This window comes from Candoia aspera, chromosome 1, assembly GCF_035149785.1.
Source record: "Candoia aspera isolate rCanAsp1 chromosome 1, rCanAsp1.hap2, whole genome shotgun sequence".
Lineage (NCBI taxonomy): Eukaryota > Metazoa > Chordata > Lepidosauria > Squamata > Boidae > Candoia > Candoia aspera.
Window position 1 is genome coordinate 121,136,762 of NC_086153.1, and position 12,407 is coordinate 121,149,168.

The window sequence follows — 12,407 nt, forward strand, 5'->3', positions numbered from 1 at the left end:
CATTTGTGATTTTACAGTGGCAATCCCTTCAGTGAAAAGCTTGAATGCTTATGATGTCACTTCAACCACGATGCGTGTGCGTTGGGAACCTGTCAAAGGAGCTACTGGCTATGTGTTGTTATATGACCCGGTCAATGCCACAATACCCACAGCCGAAAAAGAGGTAACTAGCGATAGAGAGAGAGAAAGAAAGACGAGACTTAGTTTTGCTTCCATATGCACAAGCAGCAGGACGTATTTTGACTTACAGTATAAAATCAAATGCATCAACAGGCGTACAGCTTGGCAAAAGTCAGAAAGCTGTAAATGCTTTTTAAGAAAACATTTTTAAATTCAGTTACTGGAGCATTTTGTTTTTTGTTTCGACGTTTTGCCTCTTTCCTTTATTTATTTATTTTCTAGGTTCGGGTTGGAGCATCGGTGAACGATGTACAGCTGGTTGACTTGATTCCAAATACTGAGTATACTTTAACAGTTCATTCAACTTTTGGCGACCTCACTAGTGATCCACTCACTACTCAGGAAGTCACATGTAGGAATAATGCCATTTTATACATTTTGTCTGTTGCCTTAGTAATGTGATTTATGAGATCCTGTAGGAGGAAAGCTGGGCTGGTCCATGGTATCCAAAATCAAAAGGAGTTCATGAAAGCTTATGCCTTTTAAAAAAACTTGTTAGTTTGAAAAAAGTACTCCCCAACTCCTTTTCATTGATATCTGCAGTATAATTGCTATCAGTTGTGAGCAATTACAAATATCCTGGTGTCCCCTTGTTCTGGTAGGATTGTACCTCCCAGAAACTCCAGCCTTCGTGGATCATTATTTGGTGACTTGAACACCTTCTAAGAGTTAGGTAACTTTTCTGGAAAAAATACTGACGTATGTTTGGCTTGAACCTCAACCACCAGAATTCCTTTTTCAGGGACAGCTGGGTTTTATATAGCTAATTTTCATGGATAGCACAGATTTTGGGAAATATTCCCCACCCCCCAAATTGAAAGTGAATTGCAAGAGGGGCCTTACCTACTTGAATGGTGATAGTGGGGCAGAAATATCTGTATATACCTTAAAAAATACTGTCTTCAAACACTTTGTCTTCATCTGCAGTTCTGTGCAACAGTTTTTAATATTAAATTAAAAATAATTTATTAATGATGTATTAATAATTTAATAATTAAATTAAATTAGCATGTAACCTATTTTTTATTTATTTAGAGGAATATTATTAAAGAACTTGGGCAATACTATGTTTATTTTTCAGTACCTTTAAGTGGAGTAAAAAGGTTAAGGCTGAGCGATGTCACTCACAGCAACATGAGAGTCAATTGGGATCATGCTCCAGGAAACGTTCGTAATTACATAGTGAAATATAAAGCAGCTGAAGAAGATGATGCAAAAGAGGTAAATCCGTTTGTAAAAATAGCTGAAATAAAATATTAAAGCAAGATCATCTTATAAATATTGTTAAAAAATAAATAGGAGCCAAAGTCCATGATCTGTAGAGTTAAGATCAAACAAGTTTAGTTCCTTTGGCTTTAATGATACTGTGATTATACTGTATGAAAAGCAGGTTCTTACTATTACAAGTAAATGGGAAATCTTAATGGGTGGTGTGTGAACCTGCATAGCAAAAAAAAAAAAAAAGAGGGGGGCTTTAAAATAAAGTTTTAAATAAAGTCACGCAACAAATCAAATTCTGCTGTGATTTATGGTATTCACATAATGACATGATGAAAATGACTTAATTTTTCTCATTTGCATAATGACATCATCATACGTGGAAATATATTCTGAGAGCCATACTATTCTTTTTGAAGTTGCCCCAGTTAACTCAGGATTTGAATGTGATGCTCACCCTAGATATCAAAATACCAGTTTGAACAGCTACAAACAACAGATTACCATTGCATTTCTCAAAGAGACTGAATAAAGAAAGTGCCACATATTTTTAAGTTGTAAGAAATGCAAATACCTATAGTGGAAGATTGGATTATTAAATTAATGGATTTAGCTCAAATGGCTAACAGCGTTAATAAGAGAAAATACTATATCCAGGGCTATTTTTAAAAAATATATTAGAAATAGCTGTTGGGAACTTTCTCCTGCATGGGGAAAAATAAGTGTCAAGAAGGAAATCTGGCTTCTTTATTTATGCAGGTGAAAGTGGATCCATCTCAGACCAGCACAGTTCTTCCTGATCTTTTTTCAAAAACACTCTACAATGTAGAACTTATGGCAGAGTATGATGAAGGGCTGTCTGTGCCAGTAGCAGCAGAAGCCACCACTCGTAAGTCAACACTATTGCTTAATAGACTTTAGATTCTCATACAAGTGTGTGGTTTGAAATGTGGTTTTATAAATGGTAATGCTGAAAATGCACCAGGATACTATAGTTTCATTTGCTAAAGTATAATGCTAGAGTGGTTTGTTGTGTTTTTGTATCTTTGTTTATGAATATCAGTGCTTTGATGATATTTCTATCAAGAGACTGGAACACTGGATTGGGATTTCTATAATTTTTTCTGATGTTTCAGTCAAGTTGATCAGGATTCTAATATCCTGTTAGTCACCATTATAGGCAGAGGAGGTACAGCAATCAGAGAAAATAAAAAGGATATGAACAATATAAATAACAGTAACAATAATAATCTCTACAGCATCCCTACTTAGCACTGAACTAGGCAGCAGCCAGCATGTTACCAGAATTCATAGGTACAGTATTGTGTGAGATCAAGGAGCTCATTGAATCAGGCAACGTCTGTCTGATGGGCAGTGTGTTCACATAGGTACTGCAAGGCCAAGTGTGTCTCTAGTTTCTCAGTTTCTCTTTGGTTTATTGATGGGACTGGTGACTTCGGATTTTACAAAGAAGAGCCTGAAGTCATTAATCCTTATGAAGGAGCATTCTTACATCTGTCAGTTCATACCATTGCTCATTCAAAGGGCAGAACCACAGAACAGTAGCAATGCACATAACATTTGATCAGTTATTCATGGTATAATATTTGTATCGTGTCACTTGGAGATTTTATGTACAGTAGGACTCAGGAAGAACAGGGGAAAAGGTAAATAGGCAAGCTGTGCAACATCATGACAAGATCATAAATGTCAGAAGTCCAAAAATGAATACACAGGCAAGTAAACAGAGCAGTAGAAAGCCTATGGTCATAGACTGTCCTCAGTATACTCAGAGCAACGCCTTGCAAAGCATCTCAGCACAGTTCGTTAGAGTATCATTGTTTCCAGGCTCATCTGTTGCTTGGCTGATGTGTTTATCAAGAAAGAATCTACTTGAGATGCAGTATATCCAGATACAAAAATCATAATGGGCTCTGAAGCAGCTATAGCCTTTCAAATGCCATGGCTCCATAAAGTTTACTCATAAGTGAAGTGCGTCATTAACAGATCTGTGCAGGCCTAATAACAGTCCATGACCACCCAAAGACAGGACCTTCTTTGTATGGTTCAGCAGTTGCTGTTTGGTTTGGGGTTTTTTTTTGGCTGCATATGGGTTTGCAACCACACACACAAAAAATAATTCCACAAAAGGAATTGTCATTTGTTTTGCATTCTGTTTGGCTTTTGTTTTGCGTGATCTGGCTGCCACATCTATCAATCCACTGATCACCAGGGTTAACTGGCAAAATGGGATGATTAGGTAGATGGCCCCTTCCTCCTATGAAGTTGTGTGCTCCAAACCATAAAATGTATGAAATTTCAATGGTAGCCCCAGGTAGAGCATGTTGCAGTGGTTAGTATACATATTCTCTCAATATATTTAATGAAAGTTGGGTAGCATAGGTACCTTGGGTTGTGCTTGGGAGTTGTCTGGGGCCATATTGGTGCTCCTTGTCACTGCATGGCAACCCTGGCTATAGAGCTTGTGAAGTCAGAGTTCTTTAGTGCCCCAGTCTCTTTGGGCTGAGCATTTGTTTCTACAGCTGTTGCCAAGATAACATGCAGTAGGTAGGCTGGGAAGCTCATAAAATGATGAAAGCCACTGAAAATTGGGGGATGTAGTTTCTGTGGAGATAATGTGTGTGTCTGTGTGTGTTTGTTTTTGTTATTTTGGTAGACTGAATACATAGATGATTCCTATGTGTTGGGAATATGAAAAGGAGTTTTTGTAAAATTTAAGGTTATAATCCAACAGACAATGTAAGCTCTATTACATTTAGTAGTCCCACTTCTGAAGAGTGATATGTAGATTGAACATCTGGTTAAAATAAGTAAAATTATCTTCAACTATTGCAATGCAGCCTCTCTGGCTTTATTGATATTGGGCAGCCTTATTCCCACCCCTATCAAAAAGCTTTAAATCTGCTATCACCAGCAATATGTGTGGCATGACAGTTCAATCTTTTTTGGTTAGAAAAGATATATACTCTGAAAAATTAGGCTTCCTTCATAGCTTTACATGAACAATATTGCAACAATGTTATTGGTCCACCATGTTCTAATAAGAATCTTTTAAGACAAAATATTTCCAAGGTTAAACAATATAAGAGTATCCCTGTTAAATCATGATAGTTTTCTACAATAGTCATGCAGATTGTTCTGGGAGACCCATAAACAGAAGGCCTTCTTCTAGTTTATTTCTATAGTAAGATCATGTCTTTCATTCAGCACTACAACAATTGGATCACTTCTGCAATCCCTAATTAACTTTTTCCTCTCTAAAAATATTGGAAGTGTGTTACAATTTTGAAACTTGTCTTGTTGAGTCTTTCCAGCATTTGTGGGCCTGATGTTGCCATGTGTAAATAGTAGCCATAGCAACATTAGATATATGCAAAGCTTTAGAGAAAGTGAAGACTGTTCTAAGCGTGGAAATGATTGTGTGTGTTCCAGTGAGGTTGTACTCAAAACAAAAATGTCTTAACACAGTAAATTTCTGTATCTACTGATTTACTATATATGCATAGGCCTTTTCTCTCTTTTTTCCATTTTACAGTACCTGTACCAGCACCACTCAATTTGAGAACAGATCAAGTAACCCCAACTAGTTTCAGAGGTACTTGGGACCATGGAGCAACTGATGTAGCTCTCTACAGAGTAATGTGGGGGCCTTATGGTGAACCTGAAAAATTGGAGGTAGGAATTTTTGGAGTAAATTCAAAATGTGTGGAAGTGTTAGTCCAGTGATTATTTGAAACGTAAGCAATTACATTTACTCACAGTTAAAATCTGAGGTGCACTTACCAATATATCTGTGTGCCTATGGATACTCCCTTGGTAACTACTGTATAAGGCTTCCTCCTAAACCTGATTTCAAAAGTTTTTTAATTGAAAAATAAACAAATGGGAACCTGTTGTGCTACAAAATAAATATCAGCCTCCAGCCTCATCTTTCTCTGCAAGACTTCTCTGGACACCACTGCAACGTTCTTGGAAAATTAAAATAATGGGTAGCTGCCCAGGGCTTTGTTTGCTGCCTGCCTTGAAAAAGGGCAAATGTGAGCCGGAATAGTAGAGAGCATTCTGAGGCCTAGAGAGGATAATTGGGAGCAATCTCACCAGTTCATCTTCTGGCAAGCGGATGTATTGTGATGTTCATCCCCATCATGGCAACCATTTTATAAATAAGCAGTCTCCATTGCAGTCATTTTTGAGAGCATCGCCAACATGTTTTCATAATTCTAGATTTGCCAATCAGCCCAAAAGGTTGACCCTTCATTACACTCTGAAAGATAAATAAATATTTGTCAGAATGATGGAGGCTTTATTTATAGCTGCAGAATATCAGGAAACTTGCTTTTTCTCCTATCTCCAATACATGAGGCTGCAAGAATAGAATCCTGTTTTCTGGGCAGTGGTGGCCCTCCTTGAATCTCTCTTTGACCCATAATCTGCAAATTAGGGTCTGTCAGGGAAACCCAATGTTGCTTATTTCCTCCTTCTGGATGATATCATTGTTCCTATATTGGTAAAGACCAGTGCTGATCGGCCTGGTTGCGTCTGTTTATTAAAGATGATGGTTTATTTTTTGGAGCAGCCTCTTCTCACTGCATATAACTGGGAATTGACGGTACATCTTTTGACGGTGAATGGATTGGTACATGTAAAGCTATATATATAAGTGACTCTGGGCAGCCTACAAAGATTAAAGTACTGAAAACCCACCACATATAACTCCTGGCACCCAAGGATAAACAATAACCTCACTCACTGAAAATCTCATTAATAACAACAGAGTTCATCTACTCACTTGACCCAAATGCCTGGTGGAACAGCCAGATCTTGGTGCCTTCAGGAAGGCTAATGGTTGTATATCTTATAAGATACCCTTTACCATATTAAAAGTGTTGATGATAGATACATGAATAGCCTCTTCTATTTTTTCTTTTTCTTTTTTCCCCCATCCATAACTTTTGAAGACAATTCTAAATGGTGATGAAAATACACTACTTTTTGAAAATCTTACACCAGACACATTGTATGACGTCTCGGTTACTGCAATTTATCCTGACGAATCAGAAAGCGATGAATTGATTGGCAGTGAACGTACATGTAAGTAATTTTGAAATATCTTAATTAAGTAGTAATTTGGGTTGAGTAAAGGGCACACTTTTCATACCCACTCAATCTCTTTTGTATTTTTCTTTACAGTGCCCATTGTGCCTATAACAACACCAGGTAAGTGGTTGACTTCATGAATAGGTTGTTGCATATCAGGCAATGGTAGAAAAGGATGGGAAAGAGAGCAGATAGATATCCTTGGAAACCACAAATTGAACCAGTTCAGATTATAGAGAAGCTGTATATGAATACGATTAAATATATATATAGGACTTGCCAAACTCCCTTTAGTCATTTATCTTATATGCCAGAGGGCATAAGGAGAAGCTAAAATGTTGTGGTGCAAACAATGAATACTGTGATTGTACCATAGATCTCTCATGCTATGAATCCTGAATAGTATGCATCGTGGATCTTGTCCAAAGCTTTTGACTTTGACTTCTTTTTACCATTTGTTATATTTTATGAATGGGGAAATAATATATGTATCTCCTAGCTTCCTTTAGGAACTCAGGTGAAGTTCTCTTCACCTGCACCGCATTTTATCCTTATAGGAATGATATAAAATAGGTTAGGGTAAGAGTTAGTTGCTGGCCTATAGTCACATAGTTGGTAAGTTGCATGTCTGTCATATTTTGGTTCCCAACTACAGTATGGCATCGTAGTATTTCATAAAGATGATGTGGTATACATTGGTGAAGACACAAAAGAGATTGAGACAGTCATAAATCTCATACATCTGTGTTGCCTTTAGGATGCTGAAAACATAGTGACCTCTGGTAACTTTGCGGGAGTTAAAAGTTGTGAACCCTTTGTCAGGTATAGGATGTAGTAGTTTCTGTACCAAAACGATTTATTGTTTATATCATACTGACTTGGTATCAAAGCTGGATCAGTTGGTGCGCAATTCCTGTTATATAAGCATCTGACCTGGAGATACTTCCTACATAAGTCTTACTTGGTTATACATGTGTTTAGGATCAAGATACCAACGATCTACAGTGTGGCTGTTTAGTGTATGCATTGCTATGGGGGCAGATAAAGTTCCGCAAACCAGCGCGCATACTTGTGTAGTTTATCAGTTTACCTTTCAAACTGGAATTCCCCTTTCCACCTGCTAAAAACCAAGGAAGTGCTTCACAGAGAACTTCATATGGATATAGGTCTGTCTTTAAAAGAAGCAGCAATTCTGTGAACTAATGCATAGTTTTGTGTAATGTGGTTTTACTCCCACTGTTTATGTTTAAGAATGTACAGTTTCCACATTACATTTTCCTTTGGTTCTCATCATGTAATAGCAGCATTATTATCTACTGTATTAGACTGCCCAGTTCTGCATTTGAATGCATTTTTATCATTCATAGCAGACCCCAATAATATATATTATTATTATTTAAATTCTAAATTTTAAAAAAGTTATTTTTAAATTAAAGCTATTCTTCTCAGTCATGAGCACACAGTTTTCACATCATAGTATAGAATGACTGTACTGCACATTTATTTTTTACAAGATTCTGCTCAGCAACTGTTTTAATAATTTCATACCAGTACCAAAGGGTGGCCCACGGAATCTCCAGGTATATAATGCAACATCTAATAGCTTGACTGTCAAGTGGGATCCTGCCATTGGACGGGTACAACGCTACAAGATCACTTACCGACCTGCCACGGGTGATGGTGCTGAACTTTCGGTAATTAATTCTTTGGGGGAAAGCATTCACTGTCAAACAAAACTGTTTAAAAAAAAAAGAAAAAAAGGTGTGTTTAGTCTGTTAGACTGCTATAAGTTTTAGCATTCTGCATAATCAGTTCAAATGACTTGGCTTCCTACATCACAAGGAGGAAATATTGACTGTCAGATAAAACATTATCTCAGTGTAGAATTTTACTTGAGAGAGAGAGAAAAATAAAATAAAATGTTACAAGATAACACTTCTGGGTATGCTTCAGGCAATGCAAGATTTCTAAGATACACCAAGCTAACCCATTGAGAAAAACACATATAGCTGTATTTTGATTGTGAAGTGTCACAACTGTAAACAGTTAATTTTGCTGCATGTCCTCACAATTGGATTTTGCTGGAATGTCATATTATCTGTCCTGTTGTCTATAATAAAAGCTGAACAAAGGCCCTGGTATCAATGAGTTAGTTATGAACTGCAATGATGGGGGAAAATATCGCAAGTGTGTGTCATGATATCACAATGTGTTGTGACATTGGATACATGTATGTAAACCACAAGCTTTGCACTGTGATGTCATAATATACATATGTCACTTGCCTCCCCTTCTCTCTGCAGATGCCTATGCCAGGGAGCTATAGGTAACAGCTTTTCATTCATCAGCTACGTGGGCATCCTCATATTTATACGTTTTAACAGATAGGCAGAAATAAAAAATGTTTATTTTTAAAAATTAATGCAGTGTCTAATGTCTTATCATTCTTGTGTCTGACAAATAGCCAGGTGAACAATTTTTTAAAAGTCCACCTAACAAGTAAGTCATCAAATGTTCAATGAAATAGTCGCAGTACACTGTATGGTTCTGAGCTAGAAATCTGAAACCTGAATCTGTAGTACGTACAAGATGTACTTTTTCAGACTAAATTCTGTTTAGTATCTTGTCTTGCTGTTTTTCATGTCATTCCATTGTATTCAAGTCCACAGTAGGAGGAAGGCAGAATAGCATTGTGCTCCAGAAGCTGCGGCCTGACACCCCTTACCGTGTTACAGTTTCTTCGATTTACGCAGATGGGGAAGGAGGACAAATAACAGGAAGGGGCAAAACCAGTAAGTGAAACCATCCTGAGCAATTGATTTAATTGAAACAGAGTCACAAAAGAGATGTGTTAAATGATTGAGGAAGTTGGCAGGTTTTGGAATTCCATTGTTATATGACCCTCAGCCATTTTTAAAAAATTGCTGCATTATCAACTTCTAAAAAAAATAATCTTAAATGTAGAATATATTTTGATCAGTATTTAATGCTCATAGATTTTCTTTCTGTAGCTTTCATTCCTTTATATATGTGTGTGTATGAGAGAAAGAGAGACTGAGTTAAAATTATTTTTTCCAGAAGATGGTTTTATTGAATGACAAATGTACAATTCTAACAGTTATTGTCTAGCATCCAGCATTCTTTTCCCAAGACAGGGCTTCTGTTCCCTGGGCCCAAAACAGACTGGTGTTTTATTTCACTTTGGAGCACTGACAAATAACAAAAAACTTGTATGGCCCCACCACAGTAGTGTATGGCCTTTTTATGAACCTTTCTCCTTTCCCCTTTCTATCCATTTCTGTCCATTGCAATTGAGTTGTTTCAACACTCTGGGCTTCTTCTCTCTAGCACTGGAATGCAGTTAAAAAAAAACCCCTTAAATATATGTGGTCAGCAGGCTATTACCCCACCCAGAAAGGCTGCTGAAGCCATAAAAATAAAATCTACTTCGGTTCATTGTTTGGAAAGCCCCTTTGTGTTGACATTCTAAAGCTTGGCATTTTAGGGTCATCTCTGTTGTTCACCGCGCTTAATACACATACGTTAAAGCTATGATCTCTAAAAGTATGATTCCTCTCCCCCCTCCATTTATTCCTTAAAAGTGTTCTCTTCATTAATTGTTTCACAACTATCTGGACTTTTCTAAGTATTTGACTTGAAGGAGAGAGGAACACATTTCAGACTTAAATCTGCCAAATGAGTTTTATTAGGAGAAATTACTGTTCACTGATATCTAGGAAGTTAGCAACTTTTACCTAACAGTGGTAGTGAAGAGTGTAGGTACATCTAACCCAAAAGGATGAGAAAAATAGTTTAATAACCATTGTACTGTTGATGGTAGGGAAGCATCTTTATTAGTTTGGCATTTTTTTCTGAATGGCCATGTAGTGAGGTGGGTTAGTCTGAAAGGTTGCCATCATTCCACCTCTTCATTTTGTCAGTTGAAAACAGCTTTTCCCCGTCCCATTGAGGTTAATGGCTTTAGGAACATGAGAGCTTAGTTATACCATGAGTAGCACAGTTGGATGGCTATTGAGAGGTGAAGTTCCTCAGCCCTCCTTAAGCCTCAGTTAGAAGTAAAGCAGCAACAGCAGCTGCAAAGCAACAGAGAACCGTATTCCAAGAAACAGCATTTTTGAGCAGGTTTGCAAATTTCCTTTAGTTTAGATAAAAAAGGAAGATTTGGTTGTCCATGCACTGCATTTAAAAATGAATAGTTGAAGTAGATGTGACAGTGATTCAGGTGTCAGTTTTATGCCACTTTTCATAACTAGGACACTTTATTTATTTATTATATCAATATATATGCAGTAACTATCCCTCTCACAATTATGACATGCTTCACATTAATGTATATTACTTTGATTTACATTAATGCATACATGTATTTAATCTTTCTTTCTTTCTTTCTTTCTTTCTTTCTTTCTTTCTTTCTCTTTCTTTCAACCATCACTTCAGAACCTCTCAATACTGTAAGGAATCTTAGAGTTTATGACCAAACCACTAGCACGTTAAATGTCCGATGGGATCATGCTGAAGGGAATCCTCGCCAGTACAAGGTGTATTATGTACCTGTGGCAGGAGGTACAGAGGAAATGGTAATTGCTTTGTATACATATTTTGTATCTGTATAGTATCTGTGCCCATGCTTGGAGGTTCTTCAAAATGGTGTTACATTGAATATGAAACATTCACCGCTAATGGCAAATTTCCCTGGGGATTTTAGAGTTAGATAAAATAATAGGAGAACTTTGGTGAACATGAAGGTCACCTTTTACAGTATATGGGAAAAGTAGTCTATGAACACCATGAAATTGCCAATTACATGTAGTCTTTGCCCTGTTTTAAACTTTGATAGGTAACTTTCCCTGGGAATTCAAATTATGCTGTTCTAAGGAATCTCCAGCCCGACACATCGTACAAAGTAACCGTCGTCCCTGTTTACTCAGAAGGTGATGGAGGCAGGGTGTCTAATACAGGGAAAACATGTAAGTAAAACTAGGAGGAATTTTTCCCCCTTTCAGCAAAAGTTGGGACTTTAGGGCACAATTAAGTGTAGGATTAGGTGACTGTAACTTGCTGATTCCAATGGACTTAAGCTTATTGGACTTCATTATGCTACTGTACAAATCACTGAGATCAGTTAGTAAGGCATTTTTGTAGATATTAGCCTGGTTCCCATAAAACCCTAAGCCTGAAGGTGGCTTATTTGTTTTTGGCTTAGCTGCATGGTGAAACACATTTAAAACCAGTTTGTTGGTTAATGAACCTAGCTTGTTTAAATGATGGACTCCTGTTAAGACTGAGCTCAGAACTATGATTTATTCCTGGTTAGTTTTTATACTTTGCCCAAAATCTAGGTATGGGGAGCAGAATTGGAATTGGCAAAAAAGTCGTAATTAATTTGCCTGCTTGCAAGGCTGATTTTGGCTTATTTAATAAAACAGTTAAAACAAATCCTGGCTTCACATTGTACAGGCATTGGCTTTACGATATGGTTGGCACTAGTAGAAACTTATGAAAGAGTATTTTTGGGTTCTGTCTTCCAGAGCTGATCCTCCTCAGTTATACTCAATTATTACACTGAAACCTGCTTTTAATAGACTGGTAGGGAGTTGGGGAAGACTGTTGGTTATTTCCCAGAGTCCAGCAAATTTATTTATTTATTTATTATTCAAATTTCTATCACCACCCATCTCCCCCACAACAGGGGGACTCTGGGCGGTTTACAATAAAATCAACCATTTGAAACCATCGACACATAATTTACAAAGCAGACAACTGACATGATTAAATAAATAAATAAATAAAATTGAAGAGTAAGTCATTGTGATGACACAAGTGGCATTATGTGTGGAATGACATCATTGTGCAAATAATGCATATTGCAT

At 37.1% G+C, this 12,407-nt stretch overlaps 1 protein-coding gene across 2 annotated transcripts in view; it reads left to right on the forward strand.

Moving 5' to 3' along the window:
- Positions 1 to 12,407, forward strand: part of COL12A1 (collagen type XII alpha 1 chain) — a 129,623-nt gene that overhangs the window by 67,177 nt on the left and 50,039 nt on the right. For both annotated transcript variants that reach the window (XM_063313016.1, XM_063313009.1), the window contains 11 exons: positions 18 to 163; positions 403 to 532; positions 1,262 to 1,401; positions 2,158 to 2,287; positions 4,955 to 5,094; positions 6,378 to 6,510; positions 6,610 to 6,636; positions 8,068 to 8,210; positions 9,179 to 9,308; positions 10,975 to 11,114; positions 11,375 to 11,504. In XM_063313016.1, the coding sequence (XP_063169086.1) occupies positions 18 to 163; positions 403 to 532; positions 1,262 to 1,401; positions 2,158 to 2,287; positions 4,955 to 5,094; positions 6,378 to 6,510; positions 6,610 to 6,636; positions 8,068 to 8,210; positions 9,179 to 9,308; positions 10,975 to 11,114; positions 11,375 to 11,504 (1,389 nt within the window). The remainder of the gene's footprint in view (positions 1 to 17; positions 164 to 402; positions 533 to 1,261; positions 1,402 to 2,157; positions 2,288 to 4,954; positions 5,095 to 6,377; positions 6,511 to 6,609; positions 6,637 to 8,067; positions 8,211 to 9,178; positions 9,309 to 10,974; positions 11,115 to 11,374; positions 11,505 to 12,407) is intronic.